General features: G+C 50.4%; 2 protein-coding genes across 2 annotated transcripts; both read left to right on the forward strand.

Moving 5' to 3' along the window:
* Positions 1-11,764: 11,764 nt before the first annotated feature.
* FKBPL (FKBP prolyl isomerase like) lies at positions 11,765-13,179 on the forward strand. The gene is made up of 2 exons (XM_060164232.1): positions 11,765-11,897; positions 12,071-13,179. The coding sequence occupies exon 2, from the start codon at positions 12,145-12,147 to the stop codon at positions 13,177-13,179; it is 1,035 nt and encodes a 344-aa protein (XP_060020215.1). The 5' UTR covers positions 11,765-11,897; positions 12,071-12,144.
* A 566-nt stretch (positions 13,180-13,745) lies between these two features.
* ATF6B (activating transcription factor 6 beta) lies at positions 13,746-23,556 on the forward strand. Its single transcript, XM_060163170.1, is given in 19 exon segments — positions 13,746-13,844; positions 14,218-14,297; positions 14,436-14,514; positions 14,763-14,854; positions 15,378-15,513; positions 18,430-18,515; positions 18,656-18,791; positions 18,882-19,013; positions 19,175-19,308; positions 19,971-20,156; positions 20,249-20,340; positions 20,793-20,972; positions 21,134-21,241; positions 21,427-21,508; positions 21,712-21,782; positions 22,002-22,113; positions 22,255-22,339; positions 22,860-23,066; positions 23,069-23,556. Coding segments are annotated over 19 exon segments (2,100 nt in total). The 5' UTR covers positions 13,746-13,762; the 3' UTR covers positions 23,089-23,556.
* Positions 23,557-24,521: the final 965 nt, after the last annotated feature.

The raw sequence follows: 24,521 nt of genomic DNA on the forward strand, positions 1-24,521 counted from the left end.
AAGACCCTGCTTTTTTGGTTTCCCCTTTCACCTCCCCTCATCTCCCCTTCTGGGGCGTGGGGAAAGTGGGGGAAGAAAACTGACAGAGACAAAAGTGAGAGGAGACAGATTCCCAGGACACCAGAGAGACAAACACAAATATGGGGGGAAGGGGCCTCCCTGGGAATCCTACTGGGGAAGACCTTGAGATCCATCCTTGGTAGGGATTTCTTTACCCAGCACACCTTTTCCACTCCTTACCAGACTGGGCTTAAGGCTTTGGAGAGGAGGGAAGATTTACAAGCAGACCCAGGGATCTATCCCCAGAACTCCAGGAAGTCAGGAGGAAAGAAGGCGGACCATTCTGAAAAAGTTGGCCAGGGGTAGGGTGGCATGGGGCAGGGAAAAATGCCATCTGCCCACAGCTGTTCCTGCTTGCAGGCCGAAGGGTGGCAGACAACTTGGATTAGCCCTACTTGGTGTGCTGTACCAGTGTAGGGAAGGCAAAGGAAGCAAAGAGCTGTGGGAGTCGGGCTGCTATAACAAAAATACCATCACTGGATTGCTTATAAAGAACAGAAATTTACTGCAAGTCTGAGATCAGGGTGCAGCACAGTCAGGTGCAGGCCCTCTTCTGGGTTGTAGACCTCTCACTGTATCCTCACTTGGCCGAAAGGGCTAGGGAGCTCTTTGGGGTCTCTTTTATAAGAGCACTAATCCCACTCATGAGGGCTCTACTCTCATGACCTAAGTACCTCCCAAAGGCCTCACCTCCTAATACCATTGTATTGCACATTAGAATTTCAATATATGAATTGGGGGAGAGGGGAGGGCACACAAACATTCTGACCAAAGCTGAGTGCCAGGGAGGAAGTCCAGAGCCTCTCAAGTCTGCCTGGGGCTAGTTGCTGTCTCCTATCCTGAGATCAACCAGGAGACCTCTTGGGGAGGGGGAGGAGACACAAGCGGTGGACTTGGTATCTTCAGTTGTACACCTGCAGGACAGGGTCCTATCTTGTATTCCATGCAGGATACTGCTGAAACATTGTCCGAGACAGCAGGTATGAACACTGAAGCTCATGAAGTTTATAATCTAGAAGGAAAGCCATGCACTGTGATAGGAGACATGGGATGAGGATGGGATGGAGTATGGAAATCATGGGTTCTCCTTTGGATGTTTCAGGTTTCATGCGCCTTCCGGACCCAATTTCGTGAAAAAAGAACTGACATCTGCAGCTTGCACTTCCTCACTACCTACTCACTTTTCCCCTGTTGAATAGGGTGTATTGTTGTCAGAAATGTCTTTCTTTCATACCCACTGCTTCTTAACCCTTTGAAATGCGCTTCCATTCCCAACTCTACTGAAATTGTTCTTTCAAACAGTACGCAATGACCAAAAGTTACCAGGAACCAAAATCAATGGCATTTTCACAGTACACTGCCTCTCTGAACCCTCCCATGTGCCCTAAGTATCTATATCTGGATTTCTTTTCCCTTCTCTGAGAATTTCCCTTGCAAAAATCTCGTCCACTCCAAACTCAGACGTCATTTGTAACCAGATGCTTCTTTGCTACAGACTGAATGTTTGTGTTTTCCCAAAATTCATCTGTTGAAGCCTAATCCCCAATGTGATGATGGGGCATTTGGGAGATGATTAGGTCTTGAAGGTAGGCCCTCATGGATGGTATTAGTGCCCTTATAAAAGAGACTCCAGAGAGCTCTCTTGCTCCTTCCACCATGTGAGGACATAGCAAGAAGAAGGCTGTCTATGAACCAGAAGGAGCTCTCACCAGACACTGAATCTGCCAGCACCTTAATCTTGGAATTCCCAGCCTCCAGGACTGTGAGAAATTGATTTCTGTTGTTTATAAGACAGCCAGTTCATGGTATTCTGTTACAGCAGCCCAAGTTGACTAAGACATTCTGCAACCTATGTATTTATAGGCAGACATTCTTCTGGTGCTTGTGGAACACGGATAGTTGGACGGATGGTTGCTGGTTCTCTAAACTCAGCAGGTTCCAAACGAAACAGATGAAATGCCACTGAAAACCTGCTTCCCTACCTTTGTAGACAGCACCATTTCCTGGGCGCCCTTATCTGAAAACGTGACGCCTCTTCCACCTCCTTCCTGCCTTTACTTTTGGTGAGCTGTTAAGCCCAGTCAATTCTGCCATCACAATGTCTTTTGAATCTGTAACTTTTTCCCAACTCTTGCTGGAAAAATGACCTCATCTAGGATTATTGCAACAGCTCCCCTTTCCTACCTCTCCCTACCTCAAGTCTCCCTTGACACTGCTGTCAGGTTATCCTCCCTAAACACACTTCTCACAACCCCTTAACACACCTCTCAAAAGCCCTTCAAGATTCCCTATTGTTTACTCACCCGGTTACACAATTTTAATCTGGCCTTCAACCTCTTCCACAATTTGAAATCATCCAGCTTTCTCTGGAACCAAACTGTACTATTCACCATTCCCACTTCAGGTCTTTACCCAGCTGTTCTTCAAATCTAAGACCTCTTACTCCAATCTCTGCCTGTTACAAACCAAATTGTTTGCTGCTTGTCATGTGTTTCAGACCACATCTAAGCTTTTGCTCACGATATTCTCCTTCCCTTCACATCTGCTTCTTCACTTGGCTAAAATGTACCTATCCTTCAAGGCTCAGATCAATTGACCCCTTCACTCCAGCAAGAGGGAATCTCTCTCTACTACGGGTTGGACTAAAGCAGTGGGTTTCTAAACATAGCTCCAGGCATTCCTTGGAGCCATGATTTTTACCCCTGGCTGTACATTATAGTCATCTGGGGAGCATTTAAAAATCCCAAACCCCAGGTCGCATCCTAAACCAATTAAATCACAATCTCTTTGGACTCAGGCGTCAATATTTTTAAAGACATCCCCAGGTGATTCCAAAGGTCGGGATCCCAGCCAAGGTTGGGAATCACAAGCTTAGAGGCACTTTGGGGACCACCGCAGAGAGGAGAGGCCGAAAGGTGTGGCTTCAACTAGAGCAAATTTCTTTAGGAGAAAGTATCTGGGTCTAAAACATACCCATTGTTCACTTTATCTGGATTTTTTCCCATCTCTTCCGGCTGAGATCTTGATGTCCTCACCTTACCTTGTCAGCTACTTGAAGGCAGGAGCCAAATCTGGCTTATCTCTGGTTTTCAGACCCTCACAGATAAAACCTCTTCTATCAATCTTTGAACTCAATTGAATGGAAAGGAATTAAGCAGAGAAAGAAGTGAATGAAAATGACTTCTCCAAGCTCTCATCACCTCACTCAGATTTCTCCCTCAGAGGCGTATTCCAATTCATTTCTCCTCCTACCTTACCTCAACTCCCTCCAAGAGCAAGGATGCCCGTGGCTCTTGTCCTCCTATCAACAGAGATTCTATCCTCCAGGAGGAGAGTCTTTGGACCCTCTAACAGCTATTGGGAGCTCTGATTCCCCCATGATTCACTTCTGGATCATCACTCTCCTGTTGAACCCTCATTGAAGATTCAGTATCTAGCTTACTGCCTTTCTCTCTGCCATCTACTCTCTACCATTCCTCTCTACCATCTACCTCTGCCATTTCATTATTTTTGGTGGCTTCAATATCCATGTAGATAACCATACAGCACCCTCGTCATTTCCTTCCCTTCCTCAACTCCAATGATGTTTCCCCCCTCCCCAGCCACTGTCTCCCTGTGTCACATCTTTGACTTGGTTACCACAAATAATTGCCTCCCCTCCAAAATCTCTTCAGTCTTTTCATGTCACCCCTCCTCCTTCACTCAGCATCCCTGTTCCAAAAATTCTTCAACCCCACCTGGACCTCTCATTCATTGACTCTCTCACTCCTCTTTGCCACTAGATACCCTCATTTTTTTACTTACCTCAATACCTACTGCAGATCCCAAGGTTCAACACTGTAATTGCCTCTCAGGCCTTGCACTGTATTCTTGGTCCCTCTCCCTTCAACACATTTTATCCCTGGTTAAATCCAGCTCTGCCTGCACCACACCTGCACCCAAGAGCTGAATGTGTCTGGGGAAAAAACACACAGTCATACCGACTGGTCTCGCTTCCTTTCCGCCTTCAGTGTGGCCTGCAAGCCTGCATTTTCCCACATTCCCCAAATCTGAGACCACAATTTCATAAGATGACAACCTTTATTCCTATCTCAGTTAGAAAATAGAAACTGTCAGAAAAGAACTTCCTCATGGTCCCACCCCCAAATCTACCAGGCCACCTGCATCTCTATTGAATTCAATGCCTTCCCCTTGTTACTGCAGAGAAGCTGACCTGCTCACTGCCCCCATCCCATCTGTGAGCTGGGATCCCATTCCTTCTCACCTGCACAGAAATGGGACTCTTGAAATTATCCCCTATCTCTCCCACATAATCAGCTTTCCCCTCATTACTGAAACATTCCCATCACCATATAAACATGCTGCAATAATACAGTTCATCTTTGAGAATAAGGGGAAAAAACTCTTTAAAAATATATATATATATATTTATTTGGCTGTGACAGGTCTTAGTTGCCAGTGCGGGTCTTCTTTGCGGCATGCAGGATCTAGTTCCCTGACCAGGGACTGAACCCAGGGCCCCTGCATTGGGAGCATGGAGTCTTAGCCACTGGACCACCAGGGAAGTCCCAAAAACTCTTTTGCTACTCACCTATGTAGTAAAAGCACAATGTTCAGAATAGTGGTTGCCTCATGACAGGAGGAGAATTCTTTTGTTTTTCAATTTTTTAATTGAAATATAGTTGATTTTGTGTTGATTTCTGCTGTACAGCAAAATGATTCAGTTATACATATATATATATATATATATATATACATTCTTTTAAAAATATTCTTATCCATTATGGTTTATCATAGAATATTGAATATAGTTCCCTGTGCTATACAGTAGGATCTTGTTGTTTATCCATTCTATATATAATAGTTTGCATCTGCTAACCCCAAATTCCAATCCATCCCTCTCCCACCCGCCCCTCCCCCAGGAGAATTCTGAGTGGAGAGGGATACACAGGGAGCGTCAACAACAGCAGAAAGATTTTATTTCTTAAGCTGCAAGATATCCATTTAATTACTTTGGAACCTATACGTGCTGGGGTTGAGAAACTCTGGTCTAGAACCATTAGCAACATTTAACACAGTTGATCACTCCCTCCTCCTTGAAATTCTTTCTTCACTTCTACTCTTTCTGGATCCAGCTTAAGAAAGTGTCCCCTAGTTCCTTATTTGCTGCTACTTCTCAGTTTTCATTGACTCTTTCAGGCTCCTAAATATTAGAGGGCCTCAGGACTCTGCCCTTGGCCCTTGTCCTCCACCCTAATCCAAGGTCCTGTGCTACCATTGTCCCTTGGCTAGCCCCTTAATTGGATTTTCTGATTAATTGGGTTTCTGCCTTATACAGTCCTTCCTTCAGGAAGAGACCACAGTAATCTTTTAACTTAGCAGATGATATCACTCACCTTGCTCAAACCCTCTGACGGCTCCCGATCACACTTAGAACAAAACCCTTACCTTGGCTCATGAGGCCTACCTGACCTGGCTTCTCCCCACCTCTCTGACTTCATCCCCTCCTACTCTTTCCCTTGCTTACTCTGATTCACCCACTCTGGCCCCCTTGCTGTTCTTCTAGCTGCTATGATTTAGCATAAAAATCTAATTCCTTCCTGCCTCAGGGCCTCTGCGCTTGTGTTTTTCTCACCCTGGACACTCTTCCTTCAGATATCTGCATGCCTGCTCCCTTATGTCATTTATGTCTTTGCACAAATATCACCTCCACAAGGAGCCTTTCCCTTGTCATATGGTTCAAAACAGCACCATGCACACTTGGGGGCGTTTTCTGTCCATTCCCTTACCCTGCTTCATTGTGTTCATAGCACTTGCTACTTTATTTTTTCCTTTCTGGTGTAGTTATTTATCTAATATCACCTTGTACAAAATTGACATTATGTTTTATTGGTTGATTTTTATTGCCTATTATCTTCACTAGAATATAAGCTACAAGAGATCCAGGGCTTTTTTCCACTGCCTTATTCCCAGAACCTAGCACAGTGCTTGGCACAGAGGAGGCCCTCAGTAAAGATTTGCTGAATGACTGAATAAGTAGCTCATGGAGTTGTGTGAAGAGAAATGAGGTAATATACATAAGACACTTAAAGAAATGTCTGGTATTGTGGTCAGGTGTTGGTAAAGACCAGCTCTTATAATTAAACATTTCACTGTGGAAAAGGCTGCCTTTCACTACCTCATCCTGCCTGAAATCTCTGCCTATAAGGGAAGCACAAGCAAAATGGTTTGGGAACCGAGAGGGGAGAGGACCTATTTTGACATAAATCCCAGCAGAACTAAAAACCACAGAAACCACCAAAGCTAAACAGAAGGGGAAATGGATTTAGCCTTTGGAAAGCTAGAATTTTTGTCTCTTATGCTGATGCTAAATGGCAGAAAATAAGTGCAGCATATGGTTCCGTGTGGTGAGTATGGAATTCAGGGGAATGTGAGGGTGTAAAAAGTTCCAACCAGCTTGATGCCTGGTGACAGGGCAGCAGGAATGGGTATAGGAGAAGCTGAAATTGACAAGCCAGAGATGAATAGCATGGGTGTAAAGTGGCTTTCCTTTCCTTATATCTCCTGCTTTGTGCTGCTTCCTCCACCTGCAATAAATCCCTTCAATCTCTACATGTCAAAATTATGGCCATCCTCCAAGGCTCAACCCTTTGGAGACCTTTTCAGATCACCCCCAGTTGGAAATAGCTTCCCTTCCACTTATCACTTTTGCCCTTGCATCTGGAGTTTCGTTAACTATAACTCTTTACCCTTGTTAGCCTACTGATGGGGAGTTCTGTATTTATTTCCATGTCTCACTGACTAATCCTGAGTACTCAGTAAGGGTTACTGAATAGATAAGAAAAGAATTATTACCCCCAGACTGGTTTCACCTCTTGGTGTGTTGAGCCAGAAGACACAACCTAGCCAAGGATAGGTAGAAGGATTTATTACTTACAGCAAGTAAGGAGAACACCAGGAATCTTTCCCAAAGCAGTGTCTTCTCAAACAGCAAAACTGTGGAAGTTTTCAGCTAAGGGTGCATACGCATGAAGGGGCTTGGGCATAGTATGCATATTCTTGAAGGGGCTTGAGCACAGAATTGGGGCAAAGGTCGACAGAGTCCAAGCTTTAGTTTGAAGTCATTAGGGTCAGAAACATTAGCATCCTTCAGGTGCTAGTTGATCTGGTGGTTGAGCGCTTATGAGGGGTGTTAAATTCTGCAAAAACGGCTCAAGAAAGTGCTTCTGGCTAATTCTTATCATTGAAACAGAACTGGGAGTCTTTACAACTGATTTATTATCTTTGCTATTGTTACTTCCTTTTTTTCTTTCTTTATTTTTGGCTGCGTTGGGTCTTTGTTGCTGTGCGCAGGCTTTCTGTAGTTGCAGCGAGCGGGGGCTACTCTTCATTGAGGTGCATGGGCTTCTCCTTGCGGTGGCTTCTCTTGTTGCAGAGCACGGGCTCTAGGCACGCGGGCTTCAGTAGTTGTGGCTCGCAGGCTCCAGAGCGCAGGCTCAGTAGTTGTGGTGCACGGACCTAGTTGCTCCGCGGCATGTGGGATCTTCCCGGACCAGGGCTGGAACCGGTGTCCCCTGCATTACAGGCGGATTCTTAACCACTGTGCCACTAGGGAAGTCCAAGGATTGTTACTTCTTAAGATCATTAATACTAAGACCTGTTCAAGGGCAAGCATTGTGGCAAGGCTTAGATCACAAAATGGTTTAGGCCTAAAATGGCTTCCCTTACGTTAAAAAGCTATTATCGGGGACTTACCTGGTGGTGCAGTGGTTGAGAGTCCGCCTGCCAATGCAGGGAACACGGGTTTGATCCCTGGTCCGGGAGGATCCCACATGCGGCGGAGCAGCTGGGCCGGTGCACCACAACTACTGAGCCTGCGCTCTAGAGCCCGCAAGCCACAACTGCTGAGCCCATGCGCCACAGCTGCTGAAGCCTGCGTGCCTAGAGCCTGTGCTCCGCAGCAGGAAAAGCCACCACAATGGGAAAAGCCCACGCACCACCATGAAGAGTGGCCCCCACTTGCCACAACTGGAGGAAGCCCTCGCGCAGCAACGAAGATGCGACGCAGCCAGAAATAAATAAATTTAAAAAAAAAAGCTATTATCTGGTTCTTTTCTTCTGGGGATCCCCCCCCCACTCTATCTGCTTACAGAATGTTACTTCACCCATTTAGAAGGCAAGTGTCATATGCTCCGTGTGGGCTGAGACAACATGGAACAACCACCAGCTCACAAATTACCTTGCATCGGCTCCTGAACCTCTCCTTGGGTTCTGCCATCAGATTAGATCTTCCTTCCTTCCTTCCCTCCTTCCTTTCTTTCTTTCCGCTGCACCGGCATGCATGTGGGATCTTAGTTCCCCGAACAGGGATCGAACCTGTGCCCCCTGCATTGGGAGCGTGGAGTCTTAACCCCTGGACTGCCAGGGAAGTCCCCAGATTAGATCTATAATGAAGGCAAAACAATGCCTTTATGGGGTAGGGCAAGGAGAGCAGCAGAATATAGCCAGATCCTCTGAGATCCCATGTTCTCTAGACAGGCTTGGGGATATAATCCTCCAGGCTTATTTCCCTTCTTCTTCTTCTTTTTTTTTTTTTTTTTGATTCCTTGGTGACTATCTCCAGAGAACTGAGCTGTAGAATACTAGGACTCAGGGGCAGGGAACTGGGAGAGAGCAATCTGTGTGAGTCAGTCAATATTCATGCAGTTAACACTTTAGGGGTACAGCCTATGCTATTTCCCATTCCTGAGTTTTCACATCTTGGCCCCTTCCTAGACCTGTGTTTCTCAAGCTGAGACCCAGGGGAATCTACAGATCCATGAATGTCATCTCTGGGGACTTTTCAGTCCTCTTATAAAACTTAACTTTTGTGTTTTCATTTTAATGGGTCATCTTTTTATTGTTTGTTTTGTTTTATTTATTTATTTGGCTGTGCCAGGTCTTAGTTGTGGCCCTCAGGATCTTTGTTGCAACGTGTGGGATCTTTTAGTTGCGGCATGTGGAGTCTTTAGTTGCGGCATGTGGAGTCTTTAGTTGCGGCATGTGAGATCTACTTCCCTGACCAAAGATCAAACCCAGGCCCCCTGCATTGTGGGCGTGGAGTCTTAGTAGCCACTGGACCACAAGGGAAGCCCCTGGGTCATCTTTTTAAAAATAAAAATATTTCCATTCTAGATGATTTGGATTACTGTCTTCCCCCTGCCCCCTTTCCCCCCACACCGCATAGCATGCTTAGCACCACACAGTCATGTGGGATCTTAGTTCCCCAGCCAGGGATCAAACCCACGCCCCCCGCATTGAAAGCATGGGGTCTTAACCACCAGGGAAGTCCCTGGATTACTGTTTTTAGGGGTTTGGTGCCTATGTTTGTTTTTATATATAGTCACAGATGGTGACAAGGGGTTACCTAAGGAGATAAAGTTGACCATTTAATTCAGCGTTTCTCAGTATGGGGTCTATTGGTGTGTTTTCAGAGGTTCAGTTCTAACTCATTCTTTAGATGGCAGCAAAAATGTCTCATCCTCAAGGGATATTCCCTCATCCTTCATTCACTCTCATAGCATCTCATGCTTCTTCATACCACTGTAATTACTTATTCTCCATGGCCAAACTATAAGTTCCACGAGAGCAGGGACTGTCTCTGTCTCATTCATCTATGTATCCCCAGTTCCTAACATCCTGCCTGGAACATAGCAGGTGCTCAATAAATATTTGTTGAATGAATGAATGAAGAAGGAGATAAAACACAAAAGAAATAGAGGCAAGGTCCTTGCCTCTTCAGTTCAGTTGGAACTGAAACATACACACACAAAAGAGTAAGAGACATTACAAAGCAATACATTTGTAACAGAGTACAGTTTCTTTTCATTGAGAGAAGCTAATCTTTGAAGGGTCATTGGAGTGGACCTCTCAGTTAAGGCACACATAATACAAATTATCTTTGTCAAATACAATCTTTGTCCAGGGATTAGGATGTAATCAAATCTTTTGCGACTCATTCTAGACTATCTGCCTTTCCCAGAAATCCCTGAAATGCAACAGGGAAAAGTGAGGGAGAAAAGGTAGATTAATTTTCAATAGGAATATAAGGATTCCAAGAATCAGAGTATTTAGCCTTAGTTGCAGTGGACTAAGGTTACTAGAGTACAGAACTAGAAATAAAACTTGAGAAAAAAAAGTCTAAGTTAGTGATCTGAGACGCAACACAAGATGGAGAGGACTGTTTTGACACAAGTCTGTGGCTAATGATGAAATTACCTCCCCTCCTGGCTGTCCTGGCATGGTCCTTGTAGTCTGGGGCACAATGGCCGGGTGTTAGAGAGCAAACGGAAGAGGGAGCCAAAGTGAGGACGGAGAGTGGGATTCTCCTTCCCTGAAGAGCTGTGGTAGCCCAGCCTGTGCAGGGAGCTGGATGAGCAAGCCTGAATCACAAAGGGGACCTACATGTTTTATTAGGAAGAGGAGGACAAATTTTCCATGGGTCGCCCAGTGGAGCAGGTTATACCAGTTATAGGTACAAAATATATGACAAACTAAAGGGGCACAGACCAAAGGGTGAAGAGAATGGGATGAGGTTATTCTAGAATCATACTATGCAAACTGTGGTCCATGGCCAGCCTCAGCAGCAGCCAAGAGCTTGTTAGAAATGCAGAATTGGGGCTTCCCTGGTGGCGCAGTAGTTGAGAATCCGCCTGCCTGTGCAGGGGACACGGGTTCGATCCCTGGTCCGGGAAGATCCCACATGCCCGGCGCGGCTGGGCCCGTGCGCCACAACTACTGAGCCTGTGCTCTGGAGCCCGTGGACCACAACTACTGAGTCTGCGTGCAGCAACTGCTGAAGCCCGCGTGCCTGGAGCTCGTGCTCCGCAATGAGAGAAGCCACCGCAATAAGAAACCCACGCACCGCGGCGAAGAGTGGCCTCCACTCGCCGCAGCTAGAGAGGGCCCGCGTGCGGCAGCGAAGACCCAACACAGCCAAAAATAAATAAATAAAATAAATAAATTAAAAAAAAAAAAAAGAAATGCAGAATTGCAGGGCCCACCTTAGACCCTCTAATTCAGAACCTGCAATTTAACAAGTTCCCCAGATAGCGTGTAGGCACATCAAAGTTTGAAAAGCACTAAGATTTCTTGAGGAAGAAGAGCTTGAAAGGCATTAATGAATATGGGGTGAAAGGTAAGGCAAGCTTCAGGTGGTCCCCTAAGGGAATAGGGCCGGTTGGGGAGAAAGGTTTTATTTTGAAGCACCCTGGATTGAATGGGCGAAGAAGCAGGCGGGTTGACTCTGGCTGGGAGCCCCGAATGCAGGAACAAGGAGAATAGCACAGGTGGGCCTGAGGTCGCCAGATATAAGGACTGGTCGCTGCCGTGTGACACCAGCTCCACCACTCCCCGCTATATTCTCATTCGCCCCAATCTCCCATTCCAGGCCTTCTCTAGATTTTCACTCTCAATAGCCTGGCCAGCCGTACCTCGCCTAGTTAGGTTTGATTTGGCCTAGCTCGGTTGCTAAGGCCTGGAGCTTCCCGGTTACGGGGGTGTGGCGGGTGAGCGTGTGGGGGAAATGACGTCACGTCCAAAAGGCGGGCTAACCTGACTTCTCCCTCCTCCCGATTGGCTGCCAGGATTTTAACTAGATTCGCTGTCTCGCGGGCTCCGGGGTTAGCCGTCAGTGTCTCTGTCCAGCTGTCCCCTGCCCACCCACCACCACCCCCGACCGTCCTCTCCGCCTGGGGCAAGACTCCGAGGACAGTACCTCAGTAGCACTTAGCTTCGGAAAGAGAGGTGATTTGAAGGGTCCGGCTGTTGCCGCCAGGCGAGGCGCTTCGACCGCCCAGGTACTTTTTGACTCGATCGGTGTCCGTAGTTGGGACGGCTACCCAAGCCGCAGGGAATTGTGGAACTTATAGTTCTGGGTTAGTTCGGGGTTGGAACGGAGGCTCGAGCCGAGAAAGGAATCTAAATAAGATTCCTGCCAATGACATTATTTTTATTTATTTTTTTAAATCAGGTGCGGACCTGAACCTGGTCCATCCCTTTCTGACCAAAACTATTTATCCACATTGGAAAGGACCAGGCACCTAAATGGAGACGCCACCAGTCAATCCAGTGGGAGAGAAGGACACCTCTCAACCACAGCAACAATGGGAAAAGAACCTTGATTTAACTACTCAGATTAGGCAGCAGCCCCGAGACCCTCCTACTGAAATCCTTGAGCTCAGAGTGAGCCCAGATTCAGACAGCCAAATTCTAGAGAATCCTCAAGAAACTGAAAAACTGGCCGCTGGACTTGAAGGAGACTCTAAGTCTCATGGCTCAGCCAGTGAGGTGCCAGAGCCCCTTCAAGCCTCTGATCTCTGGTACTGTCCGGATGGGAGCTTTGTCAAGAAGATCATAATCCGTGGCCATGGCTTGGACAAACCCAAGCTGGGCTCCCGCTGCTGGGTACAGACTTTTGGATTTACTTTGGGGTCAGGGCTGCCAGAGGGCTGGACAGAGCTAACTATGGGGTTAGGCCCATGGAGGGAAGAAACCTGGGGGGAGCTCATAGAGAAATGCCTGGAGTCCATGTGTCAAGGCGAGCAGGCAGAGCTTCAGCTCCCTGGGTGCTCTGGACCTCCTGTCAGGCTCACACTGGCCTCCTTCACCAAGGGCCGGGACTCCTGGGAACTGGAGGCCACTGAGAAGGAGGCCCTGGCCAGGGAAGAACGTGCAAGAGGCACAGAATTATTCCGAGCTGGGAACCCTGAATCGGCTGCCCGATGCTATGGACGGGCTCTTCGGCTGCTGCTGACTTTACCCCCACCTGGCTCTCCGGAACGAACTGTCCTTCATGCCAACCTGGCTGCCTGTCAGTTGCTGCTAGGGCAGCCCCATTTGGCAGCCCAGAGCTGTGACCGGGTTCTGGAACGGGAGCCTGGCCATTTAAAGGCCTTGTACCGAAGGGGGGTTGCCCAGGGTGCTCTTGGGAACCTGGAAAAAGCAACTGCTGACCTCAAGAAGGTGCTGGCGGTAGACCCAAAAAACCGGGCAGCCCAGGAGGAGCTGGGAAAGGTGATCATTCAGGGAAAGAAACAGGATGCAGGGCTGGCTCAGGGACTGCGCAAGATGTTTGGCTGATTAAAAGTTAAAACCTTAAAAGAAACAGGAACCTGTGAAGTGTGGTCTATGCTGTGAGATTTGGGGGGTGGGGGTGGCCCAGAGGGAGGGTTTCACCCATATCCCACTCTCAGCTTTTGCCTTCCTAGGGGAGGTAGCAGTGGTCTCAGTGTCCCCCTTTACCCTTTTACCATTAAAAAGCCATATGGTCACGTGTGCTACGTTTTGGGGGGCTTATCCATCTCCGAAGATGAATAGAAGCCGTCTACACTTCTAAATTCAGGACACGGTGCGGGGGGAAAGCGAAACTTCAAAACCTGGTAGCTCCATTTCCTAGGCGCTTTCTGGCTGCGTCCTGTTTAGCGCATGCGCAAATTTCACTACCCGATACTGCGGAGGTGCTAGCCTCCTGCCGCACTCCCATTGGCCCGGCCTGTACAGCCTCCTCTTCTATTGACTCATGTGCTCAGTGCCCAGGTCTCTTACTGGTCGGTAGAGCTTCCGGGCCGCCCCCTTTTTTTTTTAAGAGCCAACTGATTAGTTGATGATGGGGAGAGGCGGGCCTTGGGAGCCGTCTCATGGTTGGGGGGGGCGGGGGGGAAAGATGGCGGAGCTGATGCTCCTCAGCGAGATTGCGGACCCGACGCGCTTTTTCACCGACAATTTGCTGAGCCCGGAGGACTGGGGTGCGCGGAGTGAGGCCTCGGGGAGGGGAAAGGGCTGTGGCGTACTGTGACCCTGAGGCACGCAGGAGGAAGCGGAGGCCCAAGGAGGAAGGCTGGGCAAATACGGAATGCACCACCTGAAGGAGGGCGGAACGGGAGGCTAGTTGTGCTTTCGGGGGATGCGGGAGTTGGGGAAGACCTCCGCTCCTGCGGAAATATGGAGTTGTTCCGGGGTCGGGGAGGGAGGGGCTGAAGTTCTTTGGCTATATCACTTTTCAAGTGGGCGGGCGGTGGGTCTGGCCGAGCCGAGCCAATGAGGGATGGGTCGAGGGCTTTGTGTGGATCCGAAGGCTGCGCTACGGGAAGACCCCCCGACCCTCCGCACCTCTTGCAGACAGCACCTTATACACCGGCCTGGATGAAGTGGCCGAGGAGCAGACGCAGCTCTTCCTTTGCCCGGAGCAGGATGTCCCGGTATCGCTCCCCAGCCTGGTCTTTTACGCTTGGTGGGTGAGGGTGGTCGCAGAACCAGGACTCATCCCCCGGCCTGAGGTCATCTGGAGCCACCCGTCATCCTCACGCTCCTGCCATCTAATATCCTCCCTTATTCAGTTTGACAGCAGTTCCCTGGACTTGGAGATGGATGTCAGCCCTCCTGAACCCCCCTGGGACTCTCTGCCTATCTTCCCAGGTAAGCTACCCTGTGTGATTCCCTCATCCAGAAACCTTGAGCTTCCGTTGTTTCCCAGAAACTGCAATTCCTCTTATCCTCACGCTTCCTCCACCTGATTGCCTGTGTACTCTTCTCCCTCTTTGATTCTTTATATGTGTTCGTTCCCCCTTGCCCCAGTGAGGGGTCCTTACCCCATAATCCTGGGCACTTTTTGGACTCTTGTCAGGCTCTGCTTCCAGGTTATTTTCTAACCCCTTTCTCTCCAGATCTTCAGGTGAAGTCTGAGCCATCCTCCCCCTCCTCTTCCTCCTCCCTCAGCTCTGAATCCTCGCGCCTTTCTGCAGAGCCCTCCAGCCAGGTGAGAGTCATCTCCCTCCTACTGTCTGTGGCAGGGACTCAGCTCCCTCGACTTCACCTATAGATGCTGAGGAAATGATTTGTGTGCTGCGAGTCATGGGGTGTTGGTGGGGGGCTTCTTTTCTGCCTTTGCCATTTCTTTTATATCCTCATTTTTCACATTTCCATTCTTTGGTTGTCTAGAATTGAAGGTGGAGTTTTTTAATATACAGAGAAATGTGGCAGCCACGGGGGGCCTGGGAAGAAGAGAGTTGTTAACTGCTGAGAATTCTGGAACTTTTCTTGTCCAAGTTGTCCACTCGAAGGCAATATTTGAAATCATGAGACTTTATCACCCCTCCCAGGAATAAAATAGAAAGAGAGAGCCAGGGGCCAGACACAGCCTAGGGAGATGCTGAGTATGAATGTCAAGTAATTGGTGATTTGTAAGCTCGAAAGCTTTTGTTCTTGCTCTTACTCTCAACACGTCCTTTGTTTTTTTTCCTTGTTTCTGTCCCCCCTGCTTTACCCTGACTCGTACCCAGGCCTCTGGTGTAGGGGAGGTGCTGGTCGTGAAGTCAGAGTCCTTGACACCCTCACTCTGCCTCCTGGGAGATGATCCAACATCCCCATTTGAAACCGTCCAGATCAATGTGGGCCCCACCTCTGATGATGCCTCAGGTAATAACAGCCTGCACCATCCTCAGGCTTTACCAAGGTAGAGTGTATATATGCGTGTACACATGTGCACGCGCATGTGTGTATGGGAAGCGGGAGTGCAGTCAGCAGGACAGGGAGGAAAAGGTGGCGAGGAGAAATGGCAGATAACCAAGAGAGAGGCCGGGAGCGGGAGGGAGGATTTCAGGAAATCACAGCCAGCGAAGCACGGAAGAAATGGGGATGATTTTTCTTTCTTTTCTTGTTCCTAGTCACCTGTTGTGTGATTTAACTTCCTGTTGCTTTGCATAAACTTGCAGACAGTTTAGGGCATTTTTATCTATGTGACTTTCCCCCTGAAGGTTTTATCATAAAAATTTTCAAACGTACAGAAAAGTTGGAATACCATATACCCAACTCCTGGATTCTACAAGTAACATTGTTTGTGCTGTTTTGAAAAGCGTTATTGAGTTTAGTTACTCTTATATGTTTATTGAGCAGCTACTCCATGCCAGATACTGGACACGGTGCTGGAGTTGCAAAGGTGAAGAACACGTTAACCACCACACTGACTTGAGGCCCCTGTAGTGTGGTGGGGGGAAGAAAGCCAAGTAAGGTGTACTAATTCTAGGATAGAGCCTGTCACAGGCACCCTGAAAGCTCACAAGAGGGGGCCTCTCACCTGATTGGGGCTGGCTCAAGGGTGTACTCTAGGCGGAGGGGTTTCCTGAGCCGAGTTTCAAAGGACACATAGGAATTAGCCAGAAGGAGAACGTGGGGACTGGTTGTGTTTGTAAGGAACCTGCATCTCTTTAGAGAGGATGTGAGGTGGGGTAGTAAAGAAGGGCCAGGAGATGCAGAGGCTGCAGGGCCAGGTAGGAACCCTGCTAAGGGACTCTTAGCTTTTTTCCTGTGGGCAGTTGGGAGCCTTTGAAGAGTCAAGCAGGAGAGCAATATTATTAGGAAGAGGACTCTGGCGGCAGAGTAGAGAGTGGATTGCAGAGACACAGGACTGGAAGCAGAAGGAGGACCAAGAAAGAGGTTCATGCGGTTAATCAAGTAAGATACTCAGCTGCTGAGAAGAAGGCAGATTTGAGGAAGCATGAATTAGAATGGATGAGTGCAGTGACCCCCCTGGGCGTTGAAGAGAGATAGGGGTGAAAGAGTGTGCCTGGGTTTCTGGCTAGGGCAGCCACCCGGTGGGTGAGGGTACCAACCACTGGATAGAGCCTGCAGGAGCAGGAGCCCGCTGGTCAGGGAGCACGTGGTGAATTCAGTGTGGGACGTGTTGGTTATTTTATTTATTTTATTTTATTTTATTTTATTTTTTTGGGGTACGCGGGCCTCTCACTGTTGTGGCCTCTCCCGTTGCGGAGCACAGGCTCCAGACGCGCAGGCTCAGCGGCCATGGCTCATGGGCCCAGCTGCTCCGCGGCATGTGGGATCCTCCCGGACCAGGGCACGAACCCGTGTCCCCTGCATCGGCAGGCGGACTCTCAACCACTGCGCCACCAGGGAAGCCCCCATGGTGATTATTGATTTCAAAGCGACTTCAGGGTTTCCTAGCACTGCCTCCCTTTCGTTGAACTTTAACCAGAAGCTAGAAGGCAAGAGAGCCCCAAGGTGCACTCCATTCATGTTTTCCCCCGGGCCTCAGAGTAGGGCAGGGAAAGATGGAGAGTGGGTTTGGAGGGACAAACAGCTCATATCCAGCATACGATTAAATGTTACAAAGAGGACAAACAAAATACGGATTGAAAAGTCTATAACAGCAAAAAGATTATTGATGGTTTTGCAAAGGATAGTGTTTTTGGAGTCAGAGTCTCCCCTGGTATTTAGGTATTTTTTGAGGGCCTGTACTTTACCCATCACTTTGATAGACATGAAGCATAAGACATAGTCCTTGCTTTTGAAGAGTTTCATGAGGTTTATAACACATGGTTAATAGCTCAAACAGTGGTCACCTCTGAGGAGGGGATCTGGGTGTCCGGTTGACAAGGAAGGGAATGAAATTTCCTTTTCACTGAATTCCCCTTCCTTCCTTTGGGATTTTGTATCATATGACTGTATTACCTATCAAAATATATAAGTAGTTATGACATTTTGAAATAGCAGTAGTGGCAATCATATAATTAAGTATCAAAATGCGTGCTGTGGACCAGAGGTAGTAGCGGACCATTGACCTCGGGGCTGAATCTGGCCCTCGGACGGGTTCACCTCCATGGGGCAATCAACAGGTCTTATAGATAGGTTTTTTTTTTCTTTGTTTGTTTTTTATTTTTATAGATAGGTTTAACAGAAGCCATGAAGGCTCAGAGGTGACTGAGCTTTGAAGGCTGACAGAAGGAAGAGAATCTGTATGAAGGGACAAGCAGTGAGCCCTGTTTAAGGCCAGTTGAATTTGGGTGAACGGCGAGGCTTGAGAAAGGAAGTGACCAGCAGGCAGCTTGGGAGTTAGGATCACGGTGCAGGGGGGCAGTCAAGGGTAGAGATGTAGACTGGGCAGTTGTCAGCGTGGCGATGCGTGATCGCGCTGGGCCAGGATGAGGTGGAAATCCAGCCAGACAGGAATCTGGGCCCTTACGAATGCTGCCGAATCCTCCTGCTTGGGCCTCCTCCATGTGAATGGACAAGGTGTGTGAGGAAGAAAGAGGGAGAGCAGAAGCACAGGGACAGCCTTGAGGGAAGCTGAGCAGCGGTGAAAACAACTGATAGGGGCCACGGAAGGAGAAAGGGAGTCCTGGGTAAAGAGGTAGGAGGAGAGGCAGCAGATTAGCAGCTCCATGGTGCCCCTCCTCTGGATTGCCCTCCTGGGCCAGAAGAGTTTTCCTTGCAGGTACAAGGAGAAATGACCATGTCTTCCATTTCCCCATCTTAGCCCTCGTCTCCTTCAGTGTTTGTCTGATATCCAGCTTTTTGTCTCATTCCACTGCCCCGCAGATGTTCAGATTAAGATAGAGCCTGTCTCTCCATCTTCCTCCATCAACTCAGAGGCTTCCCTGCTCTCTGCGGAGTCCCCCAACCAGGTAAGCATCCACTTCCTTCCTCCCTCCAGCACGCTGGTGCGTTCCTTCTGGCTCTCAGAGGTGTGAGAGCTTTCTTTTCTTCAGCTCCGTCTCCTCAGCACTCCTCCTGACTCACATATCTTCTGGAATGCCCCATGTAGCCTTTTATAGGAGAGGAGGTACTGGAAGTGAAGACAGAGTCCCCATCCCCTCAAGGGTGTCTCTTGCGGGATGTCTCAGGCCCCCCACTTGGAGCTGTCCAGATCAGCATGGGCCTGTCCTCTGATGGCTCCTCAGGTAATGAGGCCTCCTGACACCTGGAGTCTCTCGCAAGAGGCCTATAGTCCTGACATTTCTTCTTCCTTCCTTCCTTTCACCTTCCTTCAGGCAAACCCCTGCCCGCCCGGAAGCCACCACTGCAGCCCAAACCTGTGGTGATAACCACTGTCCCGATGCCGCCGAGAGCTGTGCCTCCCAGCACCACTGTCCTTCTGCAGCCCCTTGTCCAGCCACCCCCAGGTACTAAAGAAGGAGAGAAGGAGGTGGCCTGGATTGACCTTCTCAGGGGGCTCACAGCCATTGAGCCTCCCGACACTTGGGTGCTCAGGTGTGGGTGTGGACACAAGGAACCCACCTGACTTCCAGCTCTCTGACCTCCTTCTCCTGTCCACTTGCCCCAGTGTCCCCAGTTGTTCTCATCCAAGGTGCTATTCGAGTCCAGCCTGAGGGACTGACCCCGCCTGCTCCACGGCCTGAGAGGAAGAGCATTGTTCCAGCTCCTATGCCTGGGAACTCCTGCCCGCCTGAGGTGGATGTAAGCATTTACTGGGGAGATGAGGAGTAGGGCTAGTAATGGGAAGAGAAGAGAACTGTCGTGGGAGAGAACTGTGGAGTGAGAAGGGAGCAAAAAGTGAGGAAGCAGGCCCGTAAGATGGTCCTGAAGGTTAACGTGGACCTCTTTTATATATGAGTATCTACTCCGTGTAGTTTTAGGATCCTTGGGTTTGCTACCCCTGCAGGTGGAGAAGTGGGCGTGGTCTTAGTACATCAAAGGCAGGGGAGTCATCCTGTGTTAGAGAAGAGGGAGGCTGCTTCCTAGGGGAAGACCAGGTAAACTGTTCTCTAATTTTAGCAAGCGTCAACTTCGGGTCCTAAAAAGGAGAATTGAGAAGAAGGAAGACCACCCATCAAGGAAAGGAACTGAGGTTCCACGAAGAACCAGGATGGGGGAAGTTCCTCCTATAGTCTAACTTCTCTCAGTGCTGAGGAACAGCATTAGGGAGTGGTTGAGAGAAGGGCCCCTTCCCTGGAATGTTTTGGCAGAGAGGAAGAACCTCTCTCTGGCTCTGTAGGTAGAGGTTAGGAAGGCAGGAGAGTGGCCCCTGTGAGCTCTGGGTGATCGGTCCCTGGAGTTGGAGGGTGTGATGCCCATCTCCCTCCCCTCTTTCCCTGTCTCTCTGACCCTTTTGTGCCTAGGCAAAGCTGCTGAAGCGGCAGCAGCGAATGATCAAGAACCGGGAGTCGGCCTGCCAGTCCCGGAGGAAGAAGAAAGAGTATCTGCAGGGGCTGGAAGCTCGGCTGCAGGCTGTGCTGGCCGACAACCAGCAGCTCCGGCGGGAGAATGCTGCCCTCCGCCGGCGGCTGGAGGCCCTGCTGGCTGAGGTGAGACCCGGGTGTCCTTGGGAGACCCGTGGGAGTACGGGCTCCTTGGAATGACTCCCCCTCTCTGGCTTCTCTCTTTCTCTGCATCTTAGAACAGCGAGCTCAAGTTAGGGTCTGGAAACAGGAAGGTGGTCTGCATCATGGTCTTCCTTCTCTTCATTGCCTTCAACTTCGGGCCTGTCAGGTGAGACGCTCGTTGCCTCCCCAGAGCCTTCTGGGTGGAGCCCAGCCCCCGGCTGCCCGATTGCCCGCTCTGGCACAGTCACTTTCGCTACTCGCACACAGACGGCTCTGATGTCCTTGGCGCTGATGGTGGGTGTATCCAGTCAGTCCCTTCTTGTTCCCTCATTGCTCTCATAAGTGTTATGTCCTGGAGGAGATGGTGGTGAGAACGTTGATAAAAATAGTGACTATTAAGTGCTTAGTGAGTTCTGGGCCCTTGGTTAAGCACTCTCCTTTCCTCGTGTTTTCTGGCTCGATGAGTAGGGACTGTTCTCATTCCGTCCTACAGATGAAGAGATTCAGTCTTGTAGCACAGATCGGAACCAGGCGGGCTATCTGTAGAGCCCTCCCCCTTAACTAGCCCCTCAGTAAAGCTGGAATTCTTCCTCGTGCTCTGTCCTTTCCTATCCACAGCATCAGTGAGCCTCCTCCAGCTCCCATCTCTCCTCGGATGAGCAGAGAGGAGCCTCGACCCCAGAGACACTTGCTGGAGTTCTCGGCGCAAGAGCCAGTTCACAGAGTCGAGCACCCCCAGCATCCCTCCCAGGGTCCCAAGGAGACCCAGCCCAGCTCCACGGGCCAGCCAAGTTTCAGGTGAGGAGAGGGCCCTCTCTCTTTTGAGTGTGTCTTCTCCCCCAGAGTGACCTTTCCTTTTGAGGGGAGCTGGAGTTGCTCTCTTGCCAGCATGACCTTCTCCATTGATGGGAGAGCACTGGGCAGCCTCAGGTCATTGCCTCGTCCCTGCCTCACTCCAGGAACCTGACAGCCTTCCCTGGGGGCACCAAGGAGCTGCTGCTGAGAGACCTGGACCAGCTCTTCCTCTCCTCTGATTGCCGGCACTTCAACAGGACCGAGTCCCTGAGGTGTGGGGCATTCACAACCGGGGCGCCTTCCCTCTTGTCCCGAGGCGCCTCCGCAGACGGCCTGGCTGTCCTTGTGTGCTGAAGCACCAGCTCTCTGTGCCCTCTCTCTCCCCTCCTATGTGTGGGCGAGGAGAGTGGGAGTCTTGGCCTGGCACAGAGGTTTTACCCGTCCTCTGCTTCCCCAGGCTTGCTGATGAGCTGAGTGGCTGGGTCCAGCGCCACCAGAGAGGCCGGCGGAAGATGCCCCAGAGGCCCCAGGAGAGACAGGTAGGAGGGGGTGGGGCTGGTTCAAGGAAAGCCACTTGAAAACAAGGGCTGAATGTCCTGGGGATTTTAAGAGGGCATCTTGTTATGGGGCTTTGGGGGCAGTAGGAGGGTGGGTGTGCGGTGGCGTCAGCTCCCAGGGGCTGTCTGTTTCTTTTCCCTTTTCCCTCCACCCTCTTCAAATCCTCAGATACTTCTCCTTCCAGAAGTCTCAGCTATGGAAGAAGTCGCCTCCAGTTAAGGCAGTCCCCACCCAACCCCCTGGGCCCCCAGAAAGGTGAGTCTTGGGGGGGCACTTATTTGTTAAGTGAGGTTCCACTCTAAAGAGCTATACCCTAAGGAGCTGTCCTGTGCTTGTCATCATTGCCACCGATGGCGTGATGCTCCCCTTATCCCCTGGGGGTCTCTTGTCTTTCTCTCATCCTTTCCCCCTTCCGCACTGGGAACTGGGCACTGGGCTTAGTTCCTCGCCAATCCCGTTTCCCTGCCCGTCTAGGGATGCTGTGGGCCAGCTGCAGCTATATCGCCAACCAGACCGTTCACAGCCAGAGTTCCTGGATGCAATTGACCGACGGGAAGACACATTTTATGTTGTCTCCTTCCGAAGGGTGAGTTTCTCCTCCTGGCCCCATCCCTGTCACCCTGGGTTCCCCAGCAGTCTGCCTGCAGGTTGAGGCTGTAGAGTAGGGCCGGGGAGCCTGTCAACATCTTTTCCTCCACCCTCCCAGCCTGGCCCCTCTTTTTCCCAGGACCACTTGCTGCTCCCAGCCATCAGCCACAACAAGACCTCTCGGCCCAAGATGTCCCTGGTGATGCCCGCCATGGCCCCCAATGGTAATTCTTTCTCTGCCCAGTGTGGGGAGGGGTCCTGAAATTGAGGAACAAGGAAGTTCCAGTGGGGAGACCCAGCATGAGGAGTTGAGGGGGGAGATGGGGACAGGAGTGGTAATTCTATAGAGATGCTACATGCATGGGTGAGAAGAAGCCAGAAATGACTGGATAGAAAAATAAAATGCAGGACACTGCTGGGAGGAAGATGAGGGTGCGGGTCCTCCCTAGGTGAAACTGCTTAGGGTGTGCTGGGCAGAGGGGTGTGGGCTGGGAACCCGCCGGACTCTTCTTTTTGTTCTCTTGCTGTCCTCTCCCCTGTGACCTCACACTCATCAGTGTCATTTTTTCCCCGACTTCCTTCCTTCTCCCTGCACCAACTCCCTCCCTCCCCTCTCATTTAACTCCCACTGGGGCTCTGCTTCCTCGTCACTGCCCTTCCCCCGCTGTCCACCTCTACTGTTCTGACCCCTCCTCTCCGTCTGTCTCCCCCTTCTCCTCTTCCCTAACTCCCCGCTTCTCACAGAGACCCTGTCAGGCCGGGGGCCCCCAGGAGACTATGAGGAGATGATGCAGATCGAGTGTGAGGTCATGGACACCAGGGTGATCCACATCAAGACCTCCACGGTGCCCCCCTCACTCCGAAAACAGCCGTCCTCAAGCCCGGGCAATGCCACAGGTGGCCCCTTGCCAGCTTCTGCAGCCAGCCAGGCCCACCAGGCTGCCCGTCAGCCCTCTACCTCAATCATCCCTGACCTCTACGACTCACACTGACTTAGAACTGGGGGGCAGGGGGTGGGGGTGACCAAGTGGGACTGTTTCGAATTTTCCTGATCCCTGGGCTGGGGGCAATTGGTAAAGGAAAGACAGGGTATGGGGGTTAAGCACTTATTTGGAGGTGCGGGGAAGTTTTCCTCTCTTCTCACCCCGTTTTGGAATATAGGGCTCCTCTCACTTCTGTGAACCCCGTGTCCCTGCTTCTTTCTTTGAGGGTGTTGAATGAGCTTAAGTTTTGGGGTAGGTGGGCTCCTGTACACTCTTTATTCTTTTGTTTCTGTTTGGGGGGTGGAGGTGGGAATTTAGTCCCCAGGCGGGACTAGGGAAGTTTTTACATTTTGGAGCTAGTTCCTGAGAGTCAAGGAGGAGAGGCGGAGGGAGGTCAGGTGTATGTATGTGCATATCTTCTTTTTTATTATTAAATAAACAACTTGGAGGGAGTTGAAGGAATTGTGCCTGCCTAACTGGCTCGTGACGGGGAATTCTGGGGAAAGTGACTTGCATAGGGCCAGTGTTCAGAGAATCAAGTACTGAAGACATGGCTGGCTCTGGGGTGGGGTGGGTGTGTGATCGCAGAGCTCACGTCATCCCCTTATCCCCACCCCTGCAAGGCGGGTATGTCTGCTGTCTAGCGGGGGAGCGGGGGAGCGGGGGAGCGGGGGAGTGGGGGAGGGCTGTCCCATGGCGTGACAGGCTGGAGGATGCAGCTCCCAGAATGTGTCTGAGTAAACAGGAAGGACAGGGGGCCCCACGCCCTTCAGGGTGAGCGTCCTCCCTGGGTCCTGTGCATTCTCGCAGGTTCTCCCCCACCTTGCTTTCCAGGACTAGCAGCTTGAACTAACAGTGGAGGTGGGGCCAGGGGCTGTGAGCCCAGAAAGGAGACACAGTGGAGAAGGGGGCAGTGTTTGGAGGGAAGGGGCACGTTGAGGAGCATCTCCTTAGCCCTAAACTGGAGGAAACTAAAACATGAGAGTCCAGTTGAGAGAAAAGGAGGAGCACGGGGCCAGCAGGAAAGGCTGTGTTTTCTAATTAGGAGGAAGGGGAACAGGGCAACGTGTGAGGGGCCGAGTCTCACTCAGCCTCGGGGGGATCTCCATCAGCAGCTCCTGTCCAGCAGCACCACGGGCCTGGCCCTGCAGGAGCGTCCTGGGTCAGCGGGAGGGTGTGGGCTAGGCCTGGGCTCAATGCCCAGGTGGCTGGACAAGGGCTGCCTGGGCCATAAGCCGAGGGCTGAAAGCGGGAAGAACCTCACGTGTTCAGCCAGGCTCCCCCACTTCCCCATTACTGTGTTTGGGGTGAAAACAGACCAAGTAACTATGGCAACCTGGAACCTAGGGCCCCCAGGAACTAGGCCTCTCCTCCCTCCAGAGGGCAGCCCTGGCTCCTCCGCCAGCACTTCCTGTCCCAAGGT

This window comes from Lagenorhynchus albirostris, chromosome 10 (assembly GCF_949774975.1).
Source record: "Lagenorhynchus albirostris chromosome 10, mLagAlb1.1, whole genome shotgun sequence".
Taxonomy (NCBI): domain Eukaryota; kingdom Metazoa; phylum Chordata; class Mammalia; order Artiodactyla; family Delphinidae; genus Lagenorhynchus; species Lagenorhynchus albirostris.

What these genes read in the sequence shown, in the direction of transcription:
- FKBPL (XM_060164232.1), top strand. Translation starts at nt 12,145, where the DNA reads ATGGAGACGCCACCAGTCAATCCAGTGGGAGAGAAGGACACCTCTCAA.